This window comes from Xenopus laevis, chromosome 8S (genome assembly GCF_017654675.1).
Source record: "Xenopus laevis strain J_2021 chromosome 8S, Xenopus_laevis_v10.1, whole genome shotgun sequence".
Lineage (NCBI taxonomy): Eukaryota > Metazoa > Chordata > Amphibia > Anura > Pipidae > Xenopus > Xenopus laevis.
In genome coordinates, this window is record NC_054386.1 from 102,263,426 (window position 1) to 102,289,910 (window position 26,485).

Sequence of the window (26,485 nt, forward strand, 5' to 3'; positions counted from 1 at the left end):
TCACACGATTTCTCTCCCTGCCTCTAATTTGCATATGTTAATTAGGATTTGGTTCAGCCGGGTAGAAGGATTCGGCAGAATCCCGAACTGAATCCTGGATTCAGTACATCCCTAATTTGAGACATTTTTGCAGTGCAGCACAGGGCACATAATGTACCAACAGACTTAACCCTTTCTCTCAGGGCTTTGTGTGGCCCTCCAGCAGTTGCTGTGCTACAACTCCCTTTATTATTTCATAGAAAACATAGGGAAGTCAACAAAGCCCTTTCCGCAAGGGTCCAATTTTGTGGCCCCAGGGGGCTTGCCTATGTGTCAGTATACAATGTTATATATAGAATCTGTATTATAGATCCAACGGGATCAGGTAACCTTTCCATCCGCAGATAATCACTTCCCCTTGGCTTTAGCCTGAGACTGATTTAACACTTATATAACCAGACTTGGCTCCTTAATGCAGCCCTTGGCCCCTGACGCTCCTCGTGTGCAAAATCCTTCTCTGGAGCTGTGATCCTGCCCCGTGTGAGTCTGACACTGAGATATTAGGGACAGATGCACTAAAAGACCTACCAATTGCCTGAGGGTCCCAAATCAAATGAAAAAAGTCCTATACTTATTTTTTAATGTTCTGATTGGCTATAAGATGGTCTTGCTCTCTGATTGGGTTGGGCATTTGTAACTCCTCCCAGTTATCATTATTATTATCCACATGAGCCATTTAGCTGCGTATTTAAACCTTTATGTTCCTGTAGCAGGTACAGTATAAAGGAATGTACAGACATGGGGCCGCTTCTGATAGGACAGCTAAGCATTACAGAGCCCCAGGCAACCAATAGAATTTGACCGGTTTCACATGGGAACCAACAGTGACAGAACGTTCCTTTACAAATGATCAAGGAACAGCAGCTACAGGGAACTCTGAGTATCACTCATGTATTATAAGGATAATGTACCCCCTACTGTAAATGATAAGGATATTAGAAGTCACTGAGGGGTTGTTCTGTGACCATATAAAGGCACAAGGCTGCAGGCTGAGTTATACAGGGAACTCTGAGTATCACTCATGTATTATAAGGGATAATGTACCCCCTACTGTAAATGATAAGGATATTAGAAGTCACTGAGGGGTTGTTCTGTGACCATATAAAGGCACAAGGCTGCAGGCTGAGTTATACAGGGAACTCTGAGTATCACTCATGTATTATAAGGGATAATGTACCCCCTACTGTAAATGATAAGGATATTAGAAGTCACTGAGGGGTTGTTCTGTGACCATATAAAGACACAAGGCTGCAGGCTGAGTTATACAGGGAACTCTGAGTATCACTCATGTATTATAAGGGATAATGTACCCCCTACTGTAAATGATAAGGATGTGTCAGTTGCTGAATAAAAGGAGGCCGCATATTTCACTTACAAGTTTAAGCCTGGGCTTCGGTGACAATCGATTATATAAATCTCTGCAGAATCATCTGTAATTATAAAATGACGCTCACTCCTCTGTTAATCCCCATTATAATCACTGACACAATCAGTTCACTGTGCTGTCTCCCTGCAATGCTGAGCAGTCTCTCTCCTGTATTAACTGCTATTAGCAGTCTGCGCAGTGGTTGTTGGAGCATGTTGAGAACTGTAGTTCAGCTACGTAGACTATGCTCAATTCACATTAAATGCACACCCTACAGGGTTAATTAGCAAAAAAAAAACAAAAAACTTGGGTACATGCTGCAGACTGCACTGACCAACCAGTTACATCAGTCTGAGACACAGAGATAGGGAAGTCTGAGCAGCTCACGTCATATGTGATTAGTTACTGGAACAGTTACAAGTTGTAAGTCAGTTATGGGGCAAAGTGTAAAGTTCACTCTCCCTGTAACAATATGTTTGTTTTATACTCAATACACAATACTGGGTGTGTCATCCCGGGTTATACAGGAACTGCCTGTGTCGCTCACTCCTATTGTGTTACATGTCATCTACTTCTTCCTTATGTTTCACTCTCCCTCCTATTCCTTTACTCTATTAGTCCTACCACCCCTGCTGGGAGTCTGTTCCCTGTATCTATCCCCCTTTCACTCTCCCTCCTATTCCTTTACTGTATTAGTCCTACCACCCCTGCTGGGAGTCTGTTCCCTGTATCTATCCCCCTTTCACTCTCCCTCCTATTCGTTTACTGTATTAGTCCTACCACCCCTGCTGGGAGTCTGTTCCCTGTATCTATCCCCCTTTCACTCTCCCTCCTATTCCTTTACTGTATTAGTCCTACCACCCCTGCTGGGAGTCTGTTCCCTGTATCTATCCCCCTTTCACTCTCCCTCCTATTCGTTTACTGTATTAGTCCTACCACCCCTGCTGGGAGTCTGTTCCCTGTATCTATCCCCCTTTCACTCTCCCTCCTATTCCTTTACTGTATTAGTCCTACCACCCCTGCTGGGAGTCTGTTCCCTGTATCTATCCCCCTTTCACTCTCCCTCCTATTCCTTTACTGTATTAGTCCCACCACCCCTGCTGGGAGTCTGTTCCCTGTATCTATCCCCCTTTCACTCTCCCTCCTATTCGTTTACTGTATTAGTCCTACCACCCCTGCTGGGAGTCTGTTCCCTGTATCTATCCCCCTTTCACTCTCCCTCCTATTCCTTTACTGTAATTAGTCCTACCACCCCTGCTGGGAGTCTGTTCCCCTGTATCTATCCCCCTTTCACTCTCCCTCCTATTCCTTTACTGTATTAGTCCTACCACCCCTGCTGGGAGTCTGTTCCCTGTATCTATCCCCCTTTCACTCTCCCTCCTATTCCTTTACTGTATTAGTCCTACCACCCCTGCTGGGAGTCTGTTCCCTGTATCTATCCCCCTTTCACTCTCCCTCCTATTCCTTTACTGTATTAGTCCTACCACCCCTGCTGGGAGTCTGTTCCCTGTATCTATGCACATACCTGGCACACGTGTGGGTGCCAATAAATACGCATATCAGTGCACGTGACACGAGATACAAACTAAATGCATTTTATTAACCCTTTTCAGCCCAAATAATAACAATATAAAGTTATTCTCATTATAAATATTATAGAATAAGAGTCTCTGAATATCAGGGAGTATCAGGTGAGGATGCTGTGGAATGAAAGAGGCAGAGAGTAGAGGTGCTGAGTGTGAGTGTGAGTAGCACCTCACACATACCTGGACATCAGGGAATATACATCCTTCTTGGCTCATTAGGATTTATTTAAGGTGCACACTGCAGACTGCGCTGGTTTCTGTGCAGCCATGAAGACCGCATATAAATGAATTTCTTAGGCCTATGGCAGATGTAGCATTTCTTGGCCAGATTTAAAGGGGTGAGACAGCAGCCATTAATCCCATGATTATTTGCCCGTGTGTACAGAATAAAGCATATGAATGATAAATCAGCAGCAGTGTATTGTGTGTGGGTGCCCTCATGCCCCTTATTTATTTGTAGAGGTTCCGCCTCCATTCCCAGCCAATCAGCAATGAATTTAACTACATCCCGTGTGGGTGTAAGGAACTCAGTACAGTCTGCAGCATGCACCTAATTGAATTGCCAAGCAGGGGCTTCACCTTTAAATTCAATCTCAGTGTTATAGAATTGCTAATTCTAAGCAACCTTTCAATTGGTCTTGATTTTTTTTTTATATCTTTTTCATTACTTGCCTTTTTCTTTTGACTCTTTCCGGCTTACAAATGGGGGGTCACTGACCCCATCTAAAAAAACATGCTCTATAAGGCGACACATTTATTGTTATTGCTACTTTTTATCACTTATCTTTCTATTCAGGCCTCTCCTATTCATATCCCAGTCTCTTATTCAAATCAGTGCACGGTTGCTAGGGGAATTCGGACCCTAGCAACCAATGGCTGAAACTGGAGAGCTGCTGAATAAAAAGCCAAATAGGTCTAAAACCACAAATAATAAAAAATGAAGACCAATTGCAAATTGTCTCAGAATATCCCTCTGTACATCCTACTAACAGTTAATTTAAAGGTGACACCCCTATTCATGGAGCCCCTCTTCTCGTGCCTCTTTACATCACTAGCAGCTGTCTGTCTGTTTTCACATCTCGTCCGTCCGTGCGGATTTTGACAAGTCATTGGCGGGGGGCTCCCCTTTTGGGGCTAAGACGTCGGTCTTCAGTCCGATAGGAACCCCTTTATCCTCTGGAGCCGCTCCAGCTCTGTTACTTTCCTGTTCTGTTTCCTCTGGTTGGGGATTGGCCGGAGGAGCAACATGGCGGCCACTGTCTCTCTCTTCCAGCGGATTAACGTGGGGAGGGGCATCAGGAGGCGCTAGGGAGTCGGCGACCTCGGAAAATCCTCCTTTGTTGAGAATGTTACGGGATATGACTGCGAAAAGGCAAAACCCATCAGAACTACTGACAATACCATTAATCGCCAATAAAATCCAGCGAGCTGCGTAGTCTGCTGCGTAGTCTTCTGCGTCCCCCCAAGGCTCCCTTGATCTACCCCTGTATAAAGTCCAAGGGCAGATTGCCATTGGCTGTGGCCCTGAGCAGTGATTCTTTATCTTTAAATAAACTTTTGTCAGGGTCGGTGATCCAAAACATAGTAAAATTGTAACATTTAGCAGCCCATCTATGTGTATAGGAGTCATGAGCCCAGTTTTGCCCCTAGTGTTTGGCTATGGTGCCCCACTCCCCTGCCCCCCTAACTTCTTACCTCCGCTGGGCCGGTAACTGTCTTCTGGGCTAACGTTGGGCCCGGAGCGAAAGGGGCTGAAACTGGGGAAGACCAACAGCGCCAGAGAGAAGAGGAGGATCTGCAAGAGAGCGTCAGCTCTGTGACAAGCACAAGCGCTAAGGAGCGGGCATGAGAAATGCAACAGGACAGGCTGCGTGGGAAGGGGGCGTGGCATTGCTACCGCGTGGGACGTACCAGGACACAAGTGCCAGTCTGCGCCGCTTTGTTGGACGTTTGTTTGATGAGGGTCTGGAGCTTGCGGAGCTGAGTGATCAGAGATCTGCGGTGGGAGTCAGAGTTGTATTAGTGATCAGTAATTATGCTGCAGACTCTACTAGCTTCCAAGCCGCCATGCAGCCGAGAGATTTTACATTATTAAAGACTTTCTCCCCCCCATCTACTTACATGTTGTGTTTCTCCAACTCCACCACCTTCTTGTGCAGCTCCTGATTCTGAACCGAGCAGGCGGCCACCCTGGAAGCAGAGGAAGGATTTGTTAAAGGGATCATCGGAGTTGCTGAACCCCTTTAAAAAGGGATGTCGTTTTGGGGATAAAAAGCACTGTATAGGGTGGATGTTTTACACCCGAAAGCAGTATTTGTGAATCCTTGTTTTTTTGTTTCTTTTCGGTTCTGACTCAATAACAGAATTGGGTTCTCCGTCCTTGTCAATCAGACGGTTTCTGCTTTATTGATTCAGAAGTCAGAACCAGCAGTTCAGAAGTCTAAAAAAAACCTGAACAGCGGCACAACAACAACAACAAAAAGGTCCATTTATTTAAAAAGTGTCAAAGTAAAATCAAAGGACCAACTGCAATTGTGTTAGGGTCGGCAGAGACAATTCCCAGACCTGCTTTCCAGTCCGTCGATATACTCCTTCTTGCGCCTCCGGCTGTCCTGTGCCGACTGCTTGTTCCGGATCTTCCTCCTCACCTTCTTCAGGATCCGTTCCTCAGCCTAGGCCAGAATGGGAGGGGCAAATTAGATTGAGGATAACAAGTCCCGCCCCTAACCAAAACTGCACCCAACTCTTTTAAAAATCCATGACCACCATGGGGAGATGGGTTGTTTATTGGTGGAGACTTCACTTTCTTGTGATGTCACCAAAGGTGGGCAGTGATGTCACAGAAAGAATCTAGGCCACTCCCATTCTCCTCCCTGAACTTACCTTGGTAAGAGGCAGGTTATTGGGCAGTGCCACCCCTTCCTGGGACAGGAGCCTCTTTTCCTCCTCGGTCAGGTGGAGCTCTGGGTACTACAAATATAAATTCCATTATTGAACCTGGGGCAGGATTAGGGGGTTGGAGGGGCAAAGGAAAGAAGTACTTACTAGGGCTTCTACAGCGATCAGATCCGATGGGGTCACTCGGATGGGCAATGGGGTAGATTTACACGCAGGGGACAGGGTGTTCACTATACAGCTCTCGGGGATCAGCAAAGGGGCAGAATTCCAGTCGTCGGCTGCAGAACAGACACAAAGGGACAGAGAATCCAATGAGATTAAGAGAAATGAGGCAGAGACATCGGATAGATTCAAGAAAGGGCCGGATAGTAAGTACTATAGTGATCCAGGGACTGGTCCGACTGCTGTTTTGGGGTCAAGAATGTTTTCCCTCTTCTAAGGCAAACTAGAGACAGAGGATAAACTAGAAGCCTTGTAGAAATTAAAATAAAAGGGCTGAACATGGTGAATGTGTGGGATATACGATTAGAAAGCCAAAAGAAGTATACTTCCCCTTTAATTTCCCACAGTACCTAATTGTATTGATATGACGCTGCTCATGTCATTCTGTAACTTCCTTTCCTCCAGGGAACCGATGTCATAAACCAGTTCATACACAGGGGTGGGCTGGGGCAGTGGGGGGCTGCTCTCACTCTGCATGGGGGTGTCTGGCCGAGGGTCGTCTGAGAATCCACTGTCGCTCTCTGGAGATTCAGCAGCAGCAGCTCCACTGCTATAAACCTCATTGGGGTTAATCATCATCTGTAGGAATTCATCTGTGTCTTCCCTCTCACTCAGGCCCTGAAACCCCAAATACACCCAGAATTAACTGTCAGCAAATAAACGCATTTATTCATGTACCCCCTAGTGTATATGATAAGGATATTAGAAGTCACTGAGGGGTTGTTCTGTGACCATATAAAGGCACAAGGCTGCAGGCTGAGTTATACAGGGAACTCTGAGTATCACTCATGTATTATAAGGGATAATGTACCCCCTACTGTAAATGATAAGGATATTAGAAGTCACTGAGGGGTAGTATAAAGGCAAAATGCAGACCTACTGCCCCCTCTGGATACCTATAGGCATAACATCTGTATTACTTTTTCTTGCATCCTGGTCTGTCTGTTCCCAAAGAGCCAGTGTTGTGGCCCTTGGTGAATGAATACTGGGGCAACTTACCATGGGGCCCCTTACTGGCCATTCCTCATACATCTTCTCCGCTGGAAACTGAAGCTCAGACAGGGGGAAGTTGCCGTGTTCGGACCCCGGAAACCCCTCCGAGTGGAATAGTTCCTCGGTCTGCTCAAACAGGGACCCCATCAACATGTCAGGCCTGGCAGAGTCCATTTTCCATGGATAGGGGGGTGTTGTCTGTAATCAGCCCCAAGCTGAATAAGCACAAAATAAACAGAATTTACAGTAGTGCTAATGTGTCTGTGCTCTTTGTACCCAAATGATAATAATCTTAGGCTCATTCAGGGCCCTTTCATCTCATACAAACCTGCCAAGGAGAAGAAAAGGCCTTTCCTTTGTACTCAAATTAAAACTATCCTGCTCTCCTCCAGAATGTAAGCTGTTTGCACAATCAATGCTGTCACTATAACACTGGGTTAGTCAGTAGTGACGTTTTGTGGGTCCCCAATAGGTACTAAAGAGACCCCACTGTGCCCCACAGCCTTATATACCATCATGTATTTATACAGTGTACCCGGCCTTATTTCCCATTCTCATCTCAAGGAATGTGTGGGACAAATCTGTTATTTCCTCTTGTTCTTTCACTTTACCCCCAACCCACATACACATTCCCTACATTACTGACCCTCCCTCAGCCCTAAACTGATAATAATCCACTTCCTCATACCCCCCCACCCCTAAATCTGCAATATTTACATACAGCTCATTCCTTTCCTGCTTCCTACACTTATTCTTATTGGGCACACACCCCAAAAACTCACCATCACCCACCTTAGCTCATAACAAGGTTACAGATATATAGAAACATTGGGGTAACAGTCACCCTGCTATAGTTCCAGGGGTACCCAGGGTACAAATAAGCACTCACCCCAAATCTCCCCCTAACTGACCTTCAGACTGGGCCCCCTTAGCTCATAACAAGGTTACAGATATATAGAAACATTGGGGTGTCACCCTGCTATAGTTCCAGGGGTACCCAGGGTACAAATAAGCACTCACCCCAAATCTCCCCCTAACTGACCTTCAGACTGGGCCCCTTAGCTCATAACAAGGTTACAGATATATAGAAACATTGGGGTGTCACCCTGCTATAGTTCCAGGGGTACCCAGGGTACAAATAAGCACTCACCCCAAATCTCCCCCTAACTGACCTTCAGACTGGGCCCCCTTAGCTCATAACAAGGTTACAGATATATAGAAACATTGGGGTAACAGCCCCCCATTTTAGGACCCTTTTGGTTAAATGCAGAGAGGAGCAGAAGGAGTCCCTTACCGAGTGTCAGCGAGTGAGCCGAGAGAGACAGCAGCAGTGGCAGCAGTAGATGAGATCTATGTGTTCCAGGATCTAGACATCCTGGATTAAAGGGCCAAACACCCAGCCCTCTCTCTGCTCAGCAGGGGAACATGGTTGTTGTTTGGCCAGTCCCGCAGGTGTGTCCCTCCCCTGTGTCTCTCTCCGTTGCACCTGTCACACAGGTTGGCTGGGAGTTGCTAATGGAGTAGTGAGACAGGTGAGGGAGTTGCATAGGTGTGTCTGTCTCACTGATGGGTGGAGGATGGACAGTAGAGAAAAGGGAAGTGAGAGCAGAGAAAAGAAGGGGTGCTGCCACCCTAAAAATGAACCTTCACTGTCAATTTACACCTGGGCTGTCCAAACTGTAGCTGGGAATTGTAGTGTCTGGGAAGGGATTCTGGGAGCTGTAGTCAGAAAAGATTTGTCCATCAGCAATAGATTTAAACTTGTATTCGAAAGCATTTTATATAAGCCCCAGATATTATTTAACAGTAGGGGTGACATTAAGTTACCCTAACTTTTAGTACCTTATAGATGGACCTTTTCAAATCAGTTTGCAATTGGTCTTCATTGTTGATTTTGTCTGGTTTGTAAATAATCAGCCTTCCTATCATGCAGCTGAAATGGGTATTTAGTGGTCAGGGTCAGTGACCCCTGCAACCAAACAGACTGCGAGGCTTTAGTTACCCTTGTTCCTATTGCTTATCTTTCTGCTACTGATGGAGCGCTGGATGGAGTCGGCAGAGATTTGCGGTTCAGGCGGCTTGGAAGGAATTTACTGTGTGTTGGAAAAATATCCGGTTCTTTTCTTTCCTCAGAGTAAACTTGCAGCTAGAGGTGAATGGCGCACTAGTATAAACAAGCTCTTAAAGAGAAAGGGGAGTGTAAATAGCATTATAAATAGCACAGGTACACGCAGGCTGACCCTTTACATTGCAATTAATGGGACTTTTAGAGCTGCTGGTGTAACACGACTGTAAGCTGCTCGTTTAAAGGGGAACTAAAAAAAGAACTGGAATGGTGGCTATAGACGTAACAATTACTTTCCGGGAATTTCTCTGCACCAATAATCTGCTGGACCCCATGCAATCTGGCCCCGCACTCTCCACTGAGACTGTTCTATATAGAGTTGCACAAGATCTCCAGACTGGACATTAATCTCATTCTCCTGGACTTATCTTTTGCTTTTCATACTGTTGACCATTCTGTTCTAATGCAAATTCTCCATTCAATTGGTATCCGGGATAGATCTACATCCTGGTTCTCCTCCTACGTTTCTGACCGCTCCTTCCCTGTTACTTTTGCTAACAAATCCTCTCTGCCTCTTCATCTTAGTGTGGGAGTAGTTCCTCACGGTCCTCTGCTGTTCTCCTTGTACAGTCTCTCTTTAGGAGACCTTATATCTAACGTAGGGTATCCCAAAACCCAGAACTAACACCAAGGGCCCGGTCATGGCTCACACTTCCACCTATAACCGCCGCTTTTCACATAGGGAGGAGCCCTCCGCTACTTGGATGGCACCAGGTCTCATAGTGAGAGGACCAAGGGAGAGTTCTGGACAGACAAGGGAACTGAACATAAACTAGAAGGTCAGGGAACAGGTGGCGTCGTCAGTAGATAAGCCGGGTCAGTACCAATTGGACAGAGTACAAAATAAGAAGGCAAGAGGGCAGTCGAGATCACAGGCTGGTCAAACATGCCAGTAGCGCAGTACAGAATTGTGACCCAAGAGAGTAGTCAAATAACGGGCAAAGGTCAGGACAGGCAGCAAACTAGGAATGGTCAGGGACAGGCAAGACAATCTAGAAATAGCTCCCAGGAACTATGAAAATAGACCTACGTTGAGCAAAGAGTTATAGGTAAAGGCCCCTTTAAATATTTGAAATTCACGCCGCACGCAATGACAGGTCGGCGCCGAAATAAATGGACATGTGTGTCAAGGAAGAAGTGGTGGTGCTGTGGGCGTCTCTGCTGCACCACACGATCACCAGGTTCCCTTTAAATATCTTCATTTGGCCTTAAGTATCACCTGTATGCCACATCTAGATAGCCCTTCACTAAGTGCTGACACTCAAACTGCCTAGTAACTATCAACTGCCTGAACCAAGGCCAACTCAAGATCAACTTGGCTAAAACTGAGCTCATGGTATTTCCACCCAAACCTAGCCCATCTCTTCCTTTCACCATTACTATTGATGGCATGACCATTCACCCTGTTAACTCAGCACGCTGCTTGGGGGTCATCTTTGACCAGTCCCTCTCCTTCTCTAATCATATTAATACTACTGACACTATTTGTTACCTCTTCCAGTGCAATATAGCCAAGATACACCCCTTTCTTTGTTTGTTTTCTTTCAGAAACAGAAATCCATGCCGTCATCCTATCCCATTTAGACTATTGTAATCTCCTACTAACCAGTCTTTCTGACTCCCTTCTCCCTCCCCTCCAACAATCTTACACTTCACAACTAGGTTTCTCCTGGTAGTGTTCAACCCCAACTAAAATCCCTAGCGTGGCTGCCTGTTAAGCAAATGATAGCATATAAACTCCTTCTACTTGAAAGTCCTTCACTCCTCTTCTCCTCACTACATTTCTTCTCTTGTCTCACTATACGTCCCTGGTTGTCTTCTCCGCTCCTCTCAGAGCCCCTTCTCTTCACACCATCCACATCCACTGCCACCTCTCGTCTCAAACCCTTCCATCTTGCTGCTCCTTCCCTCTGTGATTCTGTCCCTGTATTCCTCCGTAAGGAATCCTCTCTCAATATCTTCAAGAAAAAACGTAGTCTTCCCAGTGTTGGACTGGCCCACAGGGATACCAGGAAAATTCCCGGTGGGCCCATGTTTCAGTGGACCTCTTGCTTCTAACCATTTGGCCTTTTTCATGGTCATTCCTTATTTATGGGAACAAAGAGGTTTAATAATGGAAGAATAGAGTATAGTATGTAGAGAAAAGAGACTATGAGAATAAAGAGGTTGAGTGAGAAGAAGAAGTATAATAGTTTGGAAAGTGGGCCCTCAGCCTAAGGTTTTCCGGGGGGCCCTTGGCATCCCAGTCCGACATTGAGTCTCCCTCTTGGAGCACTAAAACATTTAGTCCTGGTACTGACTGGACAATGCTTTTAACTTGTGCACTTTTTCCCAGTTTGTGCCGGTATATTAATATTTTATATTAGCCACCCACCCACTTAGACAGGGCCAGAAGTAGGGGCAGAAGAGGCTTGTGCCTAGGGGGCACCAGACATGAACCTTTTCTGCCCCGTCACCTCTCGGCTTGCTGGTTATCCTCTGCTTGCCGGGTCGCTCATGTGTGGGGAGCAGGTTGGTAGTGTGGGAATTGTGGGGGCAGAGAGCTGCCTAGGGTGTCTCTGCACTTAGATTGTAAGCTCTACAGGGCAGGGACCTCCTCCTCCCCGCAGTGTTTCTTAGCACATGGCACTTGAACTCTGCGTCCTTATATGAGCTCTGTGTATATTTCTTGTATTTATTGCCTACTTTTAGTTATATTCTACTTTAGTGCAACGTACAGCATTGTCGCTCCTTCACAACACTTTGCAGATAAAGTGATACATAAACACAAAGCTGATACAAGTCAGTCCCTAACAGGAGGCCCAGGTTTGGAAGGCTGTATGTTTGATGGACAGGGGCCATGCTGTTGTTTCAGCAACTATTGCCCTACTCACTACAGAACAGGGCCCTCGCCCCATGTGGCACTGGGAGCCTTAGGGAAATGTCTGGCTGCGGGGGAAACGAATGTGAGCGAAATGGAGGAAACATTGGAGTGGGTCCCCTGTAGCTTCTCAGCAATGGTTTGGCCCAGGAAGTTATATAAGGGAGCTGTGTAAGTCTCACTCACTCCCAGGCCTGGCACCTGAGGGGATGGGAGGAGCCTGGGGCAGATGAGGTTTATAGGGAAGACGTTGCCCCAAGGATTTAGCACCAAGGTGGGAAGGGCCCAGACTTACCTGTGAGGAACCAGTTGGAGAGAAGTTCAAGTTCCTCAGAGTGTGACCAAGGGGAAAACTTTATGGTAATGAGGGGACAGAGGGGGCAGGTGAGAGGTGGGGGGGGGAGGGGAGTTACTGACATTTACCCCAGTGACTGGAGGGAAAGTGCTGAGGCTGTTTGGGGCCCCTCTGCCATTTCCCAGAGCCCACAGGCTGCCAGTCCCGGCTGTTGTTGTTCATAGTCGGACCCCATTGGGCTCGGCGAGTTGTCTCCAAGCGACTGATTAGGCCGGATCTGTCTCTAGATTCTGTGGGGCAGGTAAGTGTGTAGGTCAGCTCTTGGGCACTTCTGAGGCTGACCCTGCTCTACGTGTAGGGTTGCCACCTTTTCTGGAAAACCATACCGGCCTTCCTATATATTTATCTTTTTTCCCTATAAATAACATTTTGATCAAACATCATTTTTAGCGGCCAGGCCAGTAAAATACCGGCCAGGTGGCAACCCTATCTACATGTGGCTTCCCCTCATCTCTCCTCCTCCCCTATTTATTCCATTTCATTGGCCGCTCCTATTTCATTCTGCCCCAATTACCCCACTGTACACATCCAAACCAGTACAGTCTGCAGCAGGCCTAATGACTGGGCCCTTTCCACATGGAATGACACTGCTGCAGCCTGCACTGCATTCTCTGCTGCCACATAGACAACTGGCCATTAATAAGGATAAGAATACTGACACACAGAGACCAGGGCTATCAGGTAACCGAGTGCCTGTGAGGAGCAGGGGTGCAGTTAGGGATATGGGGGTAAAGAAGGGAACTCTTGGTTTCCCTAGCAACACTTCCTGCAGGAACCAATCACATACTTATCTACTTAGTCTCCTCCCCTGTGATATCATCATTCAGAATAGCTGACATGGGCTCTGTGGGGAACCAATAGGAGAACTGATGGGCGGGACTCAGTCAACACACTGGCATATGAGTTAATTGCAGGTTGGTGCCTATAGCTGTCAATCAAAATGAGATCCCTCCCCTTTCCATGCCACTGTCCTATTAAAACTTTTTTTCTTGCCGGGCCCACCCTCTCACTAACCCCCTCACTGCTGGACCAACACAGCCCATCATTAACCCTCTCACTGCTGGACCAACACAGCCCATCATTAACCCTCTCACTGCTGGAGCAACACAGTTACTATTAACCCTCTCCTGTCTGTACATACATCGCTAATCACTACTAACTCACTTTCAGCTTTTCTGTTTATTGCTATTTAACCCTTTCCTGATTGGACACCTGTAGCTCATCGCAACTCTGTGCTCGGCCCACACATCTAATCCTAATCCCTATTAACCCTCCCCCGGCTGGGTCCACACATCTAATTAACATGAACCCTTTCACTGCTCATGGGCCCACACATTTTATCTCTGTTAACTGTCTCCTGTCTAGAACAATAATTAATAATTCATTCTGGGGCACACAGCTAATTACTATTGACCCCACACAAGTAACAATTATTAACCCTCTCACAGCCAAGCCTACATCATCTCACTTATGGTCCTCACAACATATTACTAACTCTCACCCCGCTGGATTTACACAGAATAAATCTCTCCTTGCTGTTAGGGCTCATATATTGCATTTAAACTTGTTTTTCTTAACACAGCTAAGCCCGTTTTTTCCTCGTTTCAAACGCAACCCTCTATTCTGCTGATAGCTGAACACGCTTCAAGCGCAAGAAAATGCTGCGTCTAAATAAATGCACAGAAACGCAAATGGAGTAAAACGCAACTCAGAACGCTTGTGAGTACAGTCATTCAGAATATAATGTAATCAATAAGCAAATACGTTTTTTTAACGTGGGAAAATGCCTGTGTGCAAGAGCCTTTAAGTTTACATAACTAATTGCTATTTAACCCTCTCACTACTGAGCTCATCCAAACAGCCAGCCTATTCATTCGGAGGCAATTTATCCTATTACTAAACATATAGGTCCCACCTCTCAGTCTGCCTTGTGTTGCACAATTACATTATTCCTGTTCCTATATTTTGTTTTATTTTCACTTTACGGAGTCTGATGAATGGGCTAGGAAATCGCTTACAATCCAGTTCCACTAGAGGGAGCCCAAGACTTTCTTTTCTAGCGGTGTCACCTGCTGGTCATAGAAATTCTTAAATAAATCTGCAAATCGGAAAATTGGCCAAGACATTTTACTTTCCTATGTATGAAAATAAATATTCTGCTGAGAATTTGCAACCATTTCAATGGAATTTGTTTTTTACTCCAAAGCTGCCTGAGGACTGCGGACTGCGGAATAAAATTAGAAACCTTTCTCACATCTTTCCTAAGCAGAAGAACATCAGTCTCTTTCTTTCTCCTAACAACTTCCTTGACTACTTGCTGGTCAGACTGGTGGGAAACTGACCAGCAGGTGGCGCTGTTGTAACTAAATTCATTCATATTAACAGCACATGTATCCCTTGGAATAAAAAATAAACAAATAATGAATGTACATTGCAAAAGTGCTTAGAATAGCCCCCTCATCAGTTTTACACTTAGTTATTTTAAAGGTTTACTTATCCTTTAACCGCAGTCCTCAGACAACTTCCTTGACTACTTGCTGGTCAGACTGGTGGGAAACTGACCAGCAGGTGGCGCTGTTGTAACACAATTCATTCATATTAACAGTACATGTATCCCTTAATATCTTGGAATCAAACAAATAAAAGTGCTTAGAATAACCCCCTCATCAGTTTTACATTCACTTATTTTAAAGGGGTTGTTCACCTTTAAGTTAACTTTTAGTATGTTATAGAACGGCCAATTCTAAGCAACCTTTTAGTTGGTCTTCATTATCTATTTTTTTATAGTTTTATAGTTATTTGCCTTTTTCTACTGACTCTTTGCAGCTTTCAAATGGGCGTCGCTGACCCCTTCTAAAAAACAAATACTCTGTAAGGCTACAAATATATTGTTATTGCTACTTTATATTCCTCATCTTTCTATTCAGGCCTCTCCCATTCATATTCCAGTCTCTAAATTCAAATCAGTGCATGGTTGCTAGGGGAATTTGGTCCCTAGCTACCAGAATGCTTAAAATGCAAATTGAAGAGCTGCTGAATAAAAAGCTAAATAAGTCAAAAACCTTAAATAATAAAAAAACAATTACAAATTGTCTCAGAATATCACTCTGTACATCATACTAACAGTTTTCCCAAAGGTGAACAACCCCTTTAAAGGTTTACTTATCCTTTAAAGGAATACTCCTATACAGTAGTGTAACTAGAGGTTATGGGGCCCCACAGCAAATTCTTTTTAGGGCCCCCAACTATTTGTCCTGTTTTACCAATATATATTGAAATCGGGGGCCTAATGCGGCCCCCTATACCTCCTGGGCCCTGCTGCGTCCACAGGGTCTGCCTCCTCTGTAGTTAAACCCCTGCTCCTAAAATAAAATACCCATTTTTTTATAATGCCGTTAATAGTCCATATTGACCTACCCTAATTTCGATTAATTAATTACATAGTTTACATTAATTTACCATTTTCTTTTCATATGTAAGGAATGACTGTATCTTGACCGGGCAGAACTGCAGATCAGGGAAGGTTTGGCTGATTGAGAGCGGATTTTGGGAGGAATAACACAAGAACAATACATGCTTACAAAAATATTTAATTGTTATCAAACATGGCAATGAATATTACACATTACATCAGGTAAGGCACTAAAAAATACAATTTCATACCAACAAATTTAATTAAAAAAGGGAACAACTGCACCCAAAAAATCCCATTTCTCACTGGGCACATTGTTATTTTGGGCTTACACCCTCTCTAAATTGATCTTTTCAGACTAGAATATTATTACAGTTGGTCTTTATATTTGTTGATTTCTTCTGCCGAACTCCAGATCTGGTTGCTATGGTTTGCCTTACTCTAGCAACGAGTCAGTGACAAATGAATAGGAGAAGTGCTAGACCCAATGTGAAGTGCTTTTTGTAATTCTAATAGTAATACTAATATCATATCACATCAAGGTCCATGCCGGTCTGAACTAAGTAACAAAGTAACCAGAGAGCAGTTCCAATTTGAAACTGTGGACAGGCAGAAGAAGACCCGTCGGTTCAAAGCTTATATATTTCTCATCAATAACTTATAATACTTTATTGGATGGTGATGTTCCTATTTAACCTTCAGCCATAGATTGGTGGCAACCCCAGCTTATATGAAGTGTATACAAAGGATGCACTGGCGGCTTACTTCTCACTTTATCTATTGAAGTTCAAGATGTCCTCACCGACAAACTGGCCAGTCCTTAGAGCAGTTTCATTGTGAATTTGTTTTCCTCTGTGTCTATTGATCCTCGGTTCCCCCGTGGCACATATTCTATGTGAGCTCTGTGTTTGATGTTCCCCCTTCCCCGGCTCCAAAGGAACATGAAGATGAAGCACAGGGTCACGGAGCTGATGAAGGGCAGAATGCCACCAGCTGTTATGACCACTAGGAGGTGACCATTCAGTATGGCCACTGAAGAGGGCACATTGCTGCCATTAAAAGGCATGACTTTCAGATGCACCCAGGTTGAGTCATTTCCAACCACGTTGCTGGCCACACAAAGATAAGCCCCTTCATCCTCTGTTTTTACAGGATGAAACTGAAGAGTGTCATCTGGGAGAATGGTGACCCTCTTGGCAGCTGGCATTGCAGGAGTTGGTACCTGTACTGTCTGGTCAGGTATCTCCTGAGCATCTCTGGTTGGAAAGACTGTTTGTGCTGATATGTTATAAGGCAGCCTGGTAGTTGGACATGCACTTACTATTTCTGTTGTCCTGATGTCCTCAAATTGTGGTAGCACCCATTGGATAGAAGGTTTAGGGACTCCCAAACTGTTGCAGGAGATGTTTAGTATATCTCCTTCTCTGACCTTTAACTCGCGTGGTCCAGGATTTACTATCCTTGGGGGCTCGCATGTAAATAAGTCTGGGCAAAGTTTATCGGGATCGTCAGGGATCACCATTCCTTTTAGTGAGTCTGGAGCTGCACATATGGGGGATTTCCCCCCAAAACTAAGTCTACGATGGAGAAGCCAACAGAGCCTGCAATCACAGGACAGCATGGTATTAGAGAGGAGAAGAGTCTCCAGGCCTCCTAGAGGAGAAGGCAGGGCATCCTCTGCAAGCCAAGTGAGTGGATTGTCTGAAAGATCAAGCATGCGGAGGTGTCCCAGGCCATAGAAGGCTGCAGAAGGTACATAACGCAGCCTCCCACTGCTCAACCTCAGTTCCTCCAGCCTTCTCAGTGTGCTCAAACCTCTGACTGGGAGCTCAGAGATTGGGTTGTAGGAAAGGTCCAGCGTCCGGAGGTAAACCTGGGCTTTTAGGGCTTCCTGTGGGATTGTGGTAAGATTTCCATGGGTTACAGAAAAGGAGCTAAGATTTAAACCAGACAGACTGTGAGGCTCCAGAAACACTAAAGACGGCCAGCAGTCCATTTCTAGCACTCGCAGCAATGGCAAATTGGGGAAGGAAAGGTCTCGAAGAATGCTGTTGCTGATTCCACCCAAACGCAGTTCGGAAAGCCGCAGTAGTGCGGTGAGGGAACTTGAGGGGACAGTATTGAGTTTGGTTTCCTCCAAACCCAATCTTTGCAGCTGAGGCAATTCCAAAAAAGCACCAGGAGATATGAAGAGCAGGGGGTTTTCACCAGTCTCCAGGTGCTTCAGTTCCCTAAGACCCTGAAAAGTTTGGTCTAGCAAGATGACCAACTGGTTTCCCCTGACATCTAACCATGACAGTGCTGGCATCCCCAAGAAGATCCCAGGAGGCAACAGTTTGAGCTCATTATGGTGGAGAAGCAGGAGTCTCAGTGCAGGCAAACTGCTGAAAAGTCCTGGTTCCACCCTAGAAAGTTGATTGTAACTTAAGTCCAGTTCTTGGAGATACTTGAGGTATGTGAAGACATTGGATGGCACTGTTCTGATGTAGTTGTGACTAAGGTCTAGCTTTTGAGAAAATATTGGAATGTTTGAGGGAACCATATTCAGGAAACGGCGCCGACAAAGGGTGGAATTGTCACCAGTGGGACACTCACAGGGGGCAGGGCAGCAGGAGCAGAGGGCTCTGATCAAAACTCCAATACACATAATAAAGACTCGGGGGTCCAGATGGAAGCTAGGCATTGGAGTATTCCTTCCCACTACCATCTTGCCCTCCACTTCACCAAGGTTATCCTGTTACTGTCTCTATTGGAGGAGCCATCTTTGTCCAGCATCACTCTTCATAGCTTAGAGACCATCACCCTGTGGAAGTTAAATGATAAAGAATTAAACAAATGCCCCTTCTCATTTGAAAGCCTTATGAGATCAATACAAATGTGACCCATTACATTTTTATACTCGCAGGTTGCCAAATGGGCATCCACTAGGACTGAAACAAAGTAGGCTTCAAAATCTGCCTTCTTAGATACATACTGTATAATAAGCTATACCCTCATACTGTACTGTCTAAGGGAATCAATATGGCACCTCCTCCTCCCATATGTATAAATACAAATATACAGAGAAGGAATGTTCTGGGCACACAATAAGCTATACCCTCATACTGTACTGTCTAAGGGAATCAATATGGCACCTCCTCCTCCCATATGTATAAATACAAATATACAGAGAAGGAATGTTCTGGGCACACAATAAGCTATACCCTCATACTGTACTGTCTAAGGGAATCAATATGGCACCTCCTCCTCCCATATGTATAAATACAAATATACAGAGAAGGAATGTTCTGGGCACACAATAAGCTATACCCTCATACTGTACTGTCTAAGGGAATCAATATGGCACCTCCTCCTCCCATATGTATAAATACAAATATACAGAGAAGGAATGTTGTGAATATAAAACCTGTTGAGTATGATGGGTCATGTACCAGAACAAGAGCAGGAGGGCTGCATTGTCACTCAAGTAGGATTAATACACAGAGTCTAACCGCACCTCTACACATGTCGAGTAAGCCACACAGTGTAACTGATAACCACACAAAACAAGTGCACATCTCACACGTATGAGAACACGTTAGGCTGCCAACCTTAATTCTGCCCCCCTGTAAAACCTCAGCCTCATTTTATATATATATATATATTGTTTCTAGCAGGCTCAAAGAAACTGTTATACATTAGGAAACAAAAGGTATTTTTATTATAGAATATTTTTTTGGTGAAGATTAAGATACAAATTATTTTTACACTGTAATAACTTTCTGGTTTTTGAGCTATTATCCTTCATATTCAGCCTGCAGCTTGTTTCGTGGTAACCGAAACAGAGATCTACTGTGATCTGCAGTTTGTAACCCAATCCTGGGCAGCACAACCCATATAAATGATTCCAAAACCACTAAAAATGAACATAGGAAACCCAATGACAGAATCCTGTTGTCTTTCCCCTACTTAATGTTAATTATAAGATGAGCAGCACTCATTAAGCAGTACTTTCCCCCTATTGCATTGGGCACCCCAAGTTTAATCCATTTCTGAAATTCAGTTGCACCTACCAGGAGCAAATCCAGTTTTATTCTGAATGACCCCACCTGCACCTTCCAAGAGCAAACCAGGTTCTTATGAAACTTTGAACTCTATAAATGTCTTCTTTTCCTCCCTCTTCTAAGCCATATCCTTAGCTCACCTCTGGCAGATTAATCTTTGTCTTTAGCCCAGAGGGAAAGTCCCCTTCTTCCTCCTCGTGGCTGTATTTCGGCTCCCGGATGTGAACTGAAATCCTAGAGCACATCCTTAATATTTAATCTGCTAATTTTGTTAGTCCCTGGCTGGTGAGGATTGTTGTGCCGAGCCCACAGGAAAAAATATGAAATGAGATGGGTAAGGTTACCGGCTCGCTCTCGTGAATAGTAAGTACAGTTTATCCAGCCAAAACTTGCCAGGTCTTCTACTCAGAAACCATGCCCTTTGGGTGGAGGAAGGTCACCAACCCAAGAGGGTCTTCTCTATTTATACCAGAGGCTTCACACATCACCCACTAGCAATGCAGCCATGTAATAACCAGGGCTTAATAAAGTGTCAATCAGCAAGCTATGAGAGAATTTATAATAATCCCACTGAGGAGCCACAAAAGAGAATGGCACAATATATTCTGGTGCCTCGTTAACCAGTAGATCCTTCCAGAAGACTTGAGGGCATCTTTTGTTAACTTTTGCCAACTCAAATCTTATCTAATTTTCCTCAGTCTCTCAAGACCCCAGAAGATGGACCTTCTGTATGGAGAGATAGATAATACTGAGTGGCTTGTGCGGGCACCTGACTATGAGCACCTAGAAAGCAGATTCCTCCCTGGAAAGGGACGAGAGAAGCAGACAGCTGGTGTAGCATTTCAGGGTTGGGACGATTTATGTTTCTAGAGAGACAGATCAGTGTCTGGGAGAAAAAGGATTCACTTTGGTTTAGAAAGAGATTAGTTTGTATTGTTTTCTCTGAGCGATGGCAAAACGCTTTACTTTCTATACTTGGCTTGCCATTACTTTGGATATTTAACCTCTAGTTTTAGAACCAATAGTCCCCCCCCCCTCCAGCACAGAGAAGGTTGGAGGAGAATCGAAACAGAAGGACCAGATCAAAAAAACTGGTCAACTGGGAAAAATGGCAACAGAAGGACAAGATGGTGTTATCAGGGAAAGTGGAGACAGTAGGGCTCCAACTTCATCCACTTCACCAGCACCCAGTGAGAGTAGGCCATAATCCTACAGGATCTGAGGCGTGTAGTCATGAGTTAAGAGTAGGGTTGACACCTTTTCTGGAAACAAATATTGGCCTTCCTATATATTTATCTTTTTCCCTATTAATAACATTGGGATCAACCATCATTTTTACCGGCCAGGCCGGTAAAATACCAACCAGCTGGCAACCCTAGTTAAGAGTAGGGTTGTAACCTTTTTTTTCCCACTAATAACGGCCTTTGGGTCAGGGGGCTGACCACATGGTGTGGAGATATGACAAATAGGGGCAGAGAAATGAGTGGGTTGGGTTGGGCAGGATTAGGCAGCTGGGGCAGGAAAGTAGGTGGGAAATTGGACATGGAAATAGGTGAGGCAGAGGCGACTCTGGGGTGATCAGCAGTGGAAAGGCTATACATAAGTAAGCAAATTGTATTGCCGGCAAATTTGTAATAACGGTGCCAGCCCCAGCTGGTGAGTTACTGGCTGGGTCAGTCAAATACTGTAGTTAAGGCAATCGTAGTTAAGAGGATTCAACGAGAAGGGGATAAAGTAAAGGGAAAACGTATATAAAACAAATATGAGTGATTGCAAGGTTCAGACAAGATGGGAGTATAACTAAAATGAGGCCTAGTGGGAGCCGGAAGCATGAGTGAGAAAGAGTGTCATGGGAGGCTGAAGTATCAGAAGTTTCATAGGAGGTAGAGAGATAGGTTGGATGATGAGATCTCACGAGGGTGAAGGGAAAAGTGGGGAGGGAGTATGAGTGAGAAGTGGTCCAATCAGAGGTGGAGGCATGAGTAAGTAACATTTTGAAGAGGTGGAAACATGAGAGAAAATTATGAGTAAGTTTCAGTGGTACGAGAATTTGGGGATGTAAGCAATAAGAACATAGTCCAAGTGTGGGAACTGAGAGAGGAGTAACTGTGCAGGTGTAGTAGCAGAAGGAGGATTCATCTATTGTACTGAAAGATATAGATACTAAACAAGCTTAACACTGTGAAACTACTTTACTTTCAGGATTCTTTGAGGTCCGGCATGGTGCTAAGAGATTGGGGGATTGATAATGTGGTGCCACTATTCACAAAGGGATCCAATCCTCAGCCTAAGAACTATAGGTATATTAGCCTGGCTTCAGTGGTAGGAAAGCTTTTGGAAGGGGTAATAAGGGATAAGATACTTGAAAACATTGCAAATTACTATGTGTTAAAGCCATATGTAATAGATCTTGCCAGACTACTTTAATTGCTTTCTATGAGGAGATGAGCACGAATGAGGGGTCTGGGATGGCAGTGGATATGATCTGCTTAGACTCCTGAGAGCATTTCATACAGCAAGTTGATTTTTAAATAATGGAATATTGAACTGGATCATGATGTTGTACTTAAATAGAGAACTGGCTAAAGCATAGATTACACAGAGAGGGGGGCAAGTTTCTAATTAGATGGGCGTACCTTGCCTCGAGTGCCATTTTACCGCCCACAAATACACAGGTTACCAGGTGCATCAAAAAGCTGCTCCTGGTAACTTTAAGGGTTTTAAACTGTAAATTAATTTTTTCAAGTACAAGAGAGTGCAATTGCACTAGTGATGCCTCCCCCGAATCACAGGAGCCGTCTCAAGGAGGCTTAGGGGCCCGAAATCGCACCTGCCGTGTTGTTAATAGAGCACTACTGGTGTCTGTCTTTTTGCCCTTTGTTTTAACGTGCTTATTAATAACCTGGAGGTGGGTGCTATAAGTACTGTCTCTATTTTTGCTGACGTTATGAAATTGGACAAATCTGTTTAGTTCCATTCAGGGTGCTGCCACTTTGCAGAGAAATTGGACTAAATTAGAAAACTGGGCAGAAAATTGGCAAACGCGGTTTGATTTTGATAAATACAAGGTTATGCAGTTGGGAACAAATACAATACAAATACAAAGTTATACACCAAATGGAAGTGTTTTGAGGACTCATTAACTGAGAAGTATATTTTTTGGATATATAGATGCCTGGTTAGGCCTCACCCGGAGAATGCAGTGCCGTTTTTAGCTCCAGAATATAAATGAGCTGGAGAGAGTGCAGAGACTTGCAAGGAATGGAAGAATAAAACTACGAGGAAAGACTGTCAAGGTTGGGGTTGTTTTCTCTGGAGAAAAGGTGCCTACGAGGGGACCTGATTATTTTTAAGAGGTATAGTGGGGGATCTTTTTTTTTTTGCAGGAATAATAGTTGGATGAATATGGAGCCCTGAGAGATGGGAGAGACGAGCAGATCATTCTTGGACAGAAGCCCATGAGCAGCACTTGGACAAGATAAAGCATTGACTCGAGACATTGGAATGAGTTGTTTGTAGTAACAATTGCACTGGTTACACAGGTTAGTGAGAGCTTTAATTACTGTCGGTGGAGAGACACCTATGAAGGGGATTGGGTCATGAAGCAGTCAGGTGACTCATCCAACGCAGGATCTCGTGGCACTGCAACGTGGGTGGCGAAACGCAATCCTATTTATCTGAGTGACAGGCTGTTATTCTCCTCTGTTCCCCCACTCCAGACTTCTCCATTACTATAGTTATAGTTCAACTACTGCAGCAACAATTGGGTTTTATTGTCTCTATTCTTAAAGTGGCCATAGACGTAATTGCAATCTTTTTTGGAAAAGAACTTTCCAAGAAAAATCTTTTGTTTCAATACACACGTGTAGAGCTGAATCATCAGATATATATATATATATATAGAAACAATGAAATTCTACTTGTATCTGACCATTCAGTACTAACAATGGGCAATGTTCGGCTGCGTTCAAATATTTTCAAATAGATATCAGCCAGCCTACCGAATATCATACGAAAATCGGTTTTGTACGATAATATCTGTGCGTCTAAGGCCACCATAACCCCACGTGCTGGATTGAGGTGTCCAGTTTACTAACCCTATTAAATTCAGACCGTAGGGGTCATCTTGTCTGAAATAAAGAATGTTGTAACCTGGGCTTATTCCATACCTTAGGCAAGATATCATTCATTCTAGTCCTCTGATGTCACCTACACACCATGGCTGCCATTACACTATCCTTCTGTAATTAATGAAGAATTCAAAAGAAATACACTAATGACTCATTAGTCATTGGGACCGTAGACTGGTATAATATAATAAAATCAGAAGAAGGACTATACTGCACAGATCACTGGGATAGTAGAGAATAGTAGACGGTTGCCTAACTAGTCTGTGCAGAATTTTCAGCACCATTATGGAGGGTATAGACAAATGCGCCCACAAATACACAGAACAACGGCTACCATATTGATTCCCAGTACTGCCTCGATTGAAAAACAAATTTTACCAATTGAAGTTTTGCTTTTTTTTGTGCAAAAGGTTGAACTGGAAGGATACATGCCTTTTTTTTTAGCCAAATAAGCCGGCTATCCTTTAGCCAAATAAAGTCGAGAAATACCCAGAAAAGAGCTGAAAGAAATAACATGAACTAAATCTAATTTGAATGATGTTCCTGCTCTGCTATCCCTGGTGTATGACTGTGCCCATAAGGCCATGGCTTCACTGGAGCTGTTACTAGATATTCCGTGCCACAGATCTGACTCCCTGGAGCAAACACTCCCAGTTCTCTTACCTGCATCTTGAGGGTCCCGGCTGCTTCTTTGGCTCTCTGGGCAGGGTCTGCCTTATGTAGCCGCAAGCAGCTTGTTTTTGCCAGGAGCGAGACTGTGACTGCCCAGCGGCTGCTTTGCAGATGTCTCTCTCGCAGACACTTTACACCTATGGCCCATTCATATTTAATGCACTTTGCCTTAGTGAAGTAGGATGGAAGGCCCAGAGGCCGTGCTGAGATTCAGCGGTGTGAGACCTTACACAGAATAGAAGATGATCCCCCCGCGCCGTGGCCTTTTGCTGCTGGAGTCACAACTCGCACTCTGCTTGATCCTTTACCCCTCTAAAAAATTAATGCCTTAGTCTATCCAAATAGAAAAAAATTGGTTTCCTTTGCTTAATCGGATACTGTCATCAGACGGTATCACTTTTCTGTAATCCCATTTCATTTCTGACACAGGTTTAACTGGCGGTAATTAGGGTTTAACATATGTTTAACATAAGCAGCTAATTAGCACTTCTTATACGGCTACAAAGTAGATGAGGTTAGAAAAGAACACAACCACCAAGCTTAACCTATTGCTCAAATCTTCCACTGGTGAATAAGATACTACAGAGTTTATTGCATGGTCCCCTTATATATTCATATATAGTGATCATATCCCCTTATATATTTATATATAGTGATCATATCCCTTATATATTATATATAGTGATCATATCCCCTTATATATTTATATATAGTGATCATATCCCCTTATATATTTATATATAGTGATCATATCCCCTTATATATTTATATATAGTGATCATATCCCCTTATATATTTATATATAGTGATCATATCCCCTTATATATTTATATATAGTGATCATATCCCCTTATATATTTATATATAGTGGTCATATCCCCCTTATATATTTATATATAGTGATCATATCCCCTTATATATTTATATATAGTGATCATATCCCCCTTATATATTCATATATAGTGATCATATCCCCTTATATATTTATATATAGTGATCATATCCCCTTATATATTTATATATAGTGATCATATCCCCTTATATATTTATATATAGTGATCATATCCCCTTATATATTTATATATAGTGATCATATCCCCTTATATATTTATATATAGTGATCATATCCCCTTATATATTTATATATAGTGATCATATCCCCTTATATATTTATATATAGTGATCATATCCCCTTATATATTTATATATAGTGATCATATCCCCTTATATATTTATATATAGTGATCATATCCCCCTTATATATTTATATATAGTGATCATATCCCCCTTATATATTTATATATAGTGATCATATCCCCCTTATATATTTATATATAGTGATCATATCCCCCTTATATATTTATATATAGTGATCATATCCCCTTATATATTTATATATAGTGATCATATCCCCTTATATATTTATATATAGTGATCATATCCCCTTATATATTTATATAGTGATCATATCCCCTTATATATTTATATATAGTGATCATATCCCCCTTATATATTTATATATAGTGATCATATCCCCTTATATATTTATATATAGTGATCATATCCCCTTATATATTTATATATAGTGATCATATCCCCTTATATATTTATATATAGTGATCCTATCCCCCCTTATATATTTATATATAGGGACCATATCCCCCTTATATATTTATATATAGTGATCATATCCCCTTATATATTTATATATAGTGATCATATCCCCCTTATATATTTATATATAGGGACCATATCCCCTTATATATTTATATATAGTGATCATA

At 43.5% G+C, this 26,485-nt stretch overlaps 2 protein-coding genes across 2 annotated transcripts; both read right to left on the reverse strand.

Moving 5' to 3' along the window:
- Window positions 1-2,984: 2,984 nt before the first annotated feature.
- creb3l4.S (cAMP responsive element binding protein 3-like 4 S homeolog) lies at window positions 2,985-8,608 on the reverse strand. The gene is made up of 10 exons (XM_018233580.2): window positions 8,399-8,608; window positions 7,111-7,319; window positions 6,462-6,729; window positions 6,037-6,167; window positions 5,875-5,961; window positions 5,557-5,663; window positions 5,113-5,181; window positions 4,903-4,987; window positions 4,687-4,786; window positions 2,985-4,353 (listed from the first exon to the last, which is right to left on the reverse strand). Exons 2-10 carry the CDS (start codon window positions 7,276-7,278, stop codon window positions 4,064-4,066), a joined length of 1,305 nt encoding a protein of 434 aa, XP_018089069.1. The 5' UTR covers window positions 7,279-7,319; window positions 8,399-8,608; the 3' UTR covers window positions 2,985-4,063.
- Window positions 8,609-16,239: 7,631 nt separating this feature from the next.
- lingo4.S (leucine rich repeat and Ig domain containing 4 S homeolog) lies at window positions 16,240-18,563 on the reverse strand. The gene has a single exon (XM_018233578.2). The coding sequence runs from the start codon at window positions 18,561-18,563 to the stop codon at window positions 16,677-16,679; it is 1,887 nt and encodes a 628-aa protein (XP_018089067.1). The 3' UTR covers window positions 16,240-16,676.
- Window positions 18,564-26,485: the final 7,922 nt, after the last annotated feature.

What these genes read in the sequence shown, in the direction of transcription:
- creb3l4.S (XM_018233580.2), bottom strand. Translation starts at nt 7,278, where the DNA reads ATGGACTCTGCCAGGCCTGACATGTTGATGGGGTCCCTGTTTGAGCAG. An exon ending in GGCCAGTAAGGGGCCCCATG is followed by an intron (nt 6,730 to 7,110) that starts GTAAGTTGCCCC and finishes TTGGGGTTTCAG; the next exon opens with GGCCTGAGTGAGAGGGAAGA. An exon ending in TGATCGCTGTAGAAGCCCTA is followed by an intron (nt 5,962 to 6,036) that starts GTAAGTACTTCT and finishes TTATATTTGTAG; the next exon opens with TACCCAGAGCTCCACCTGAC.
- lingo4.S (XM_018233578.2), bottom strand. Translation starts at nt 18,563, where the DNA reads ATGGTAGTGGGAAGGAATACTCCAATGCCTAGCTTCCATCTGGACCCC.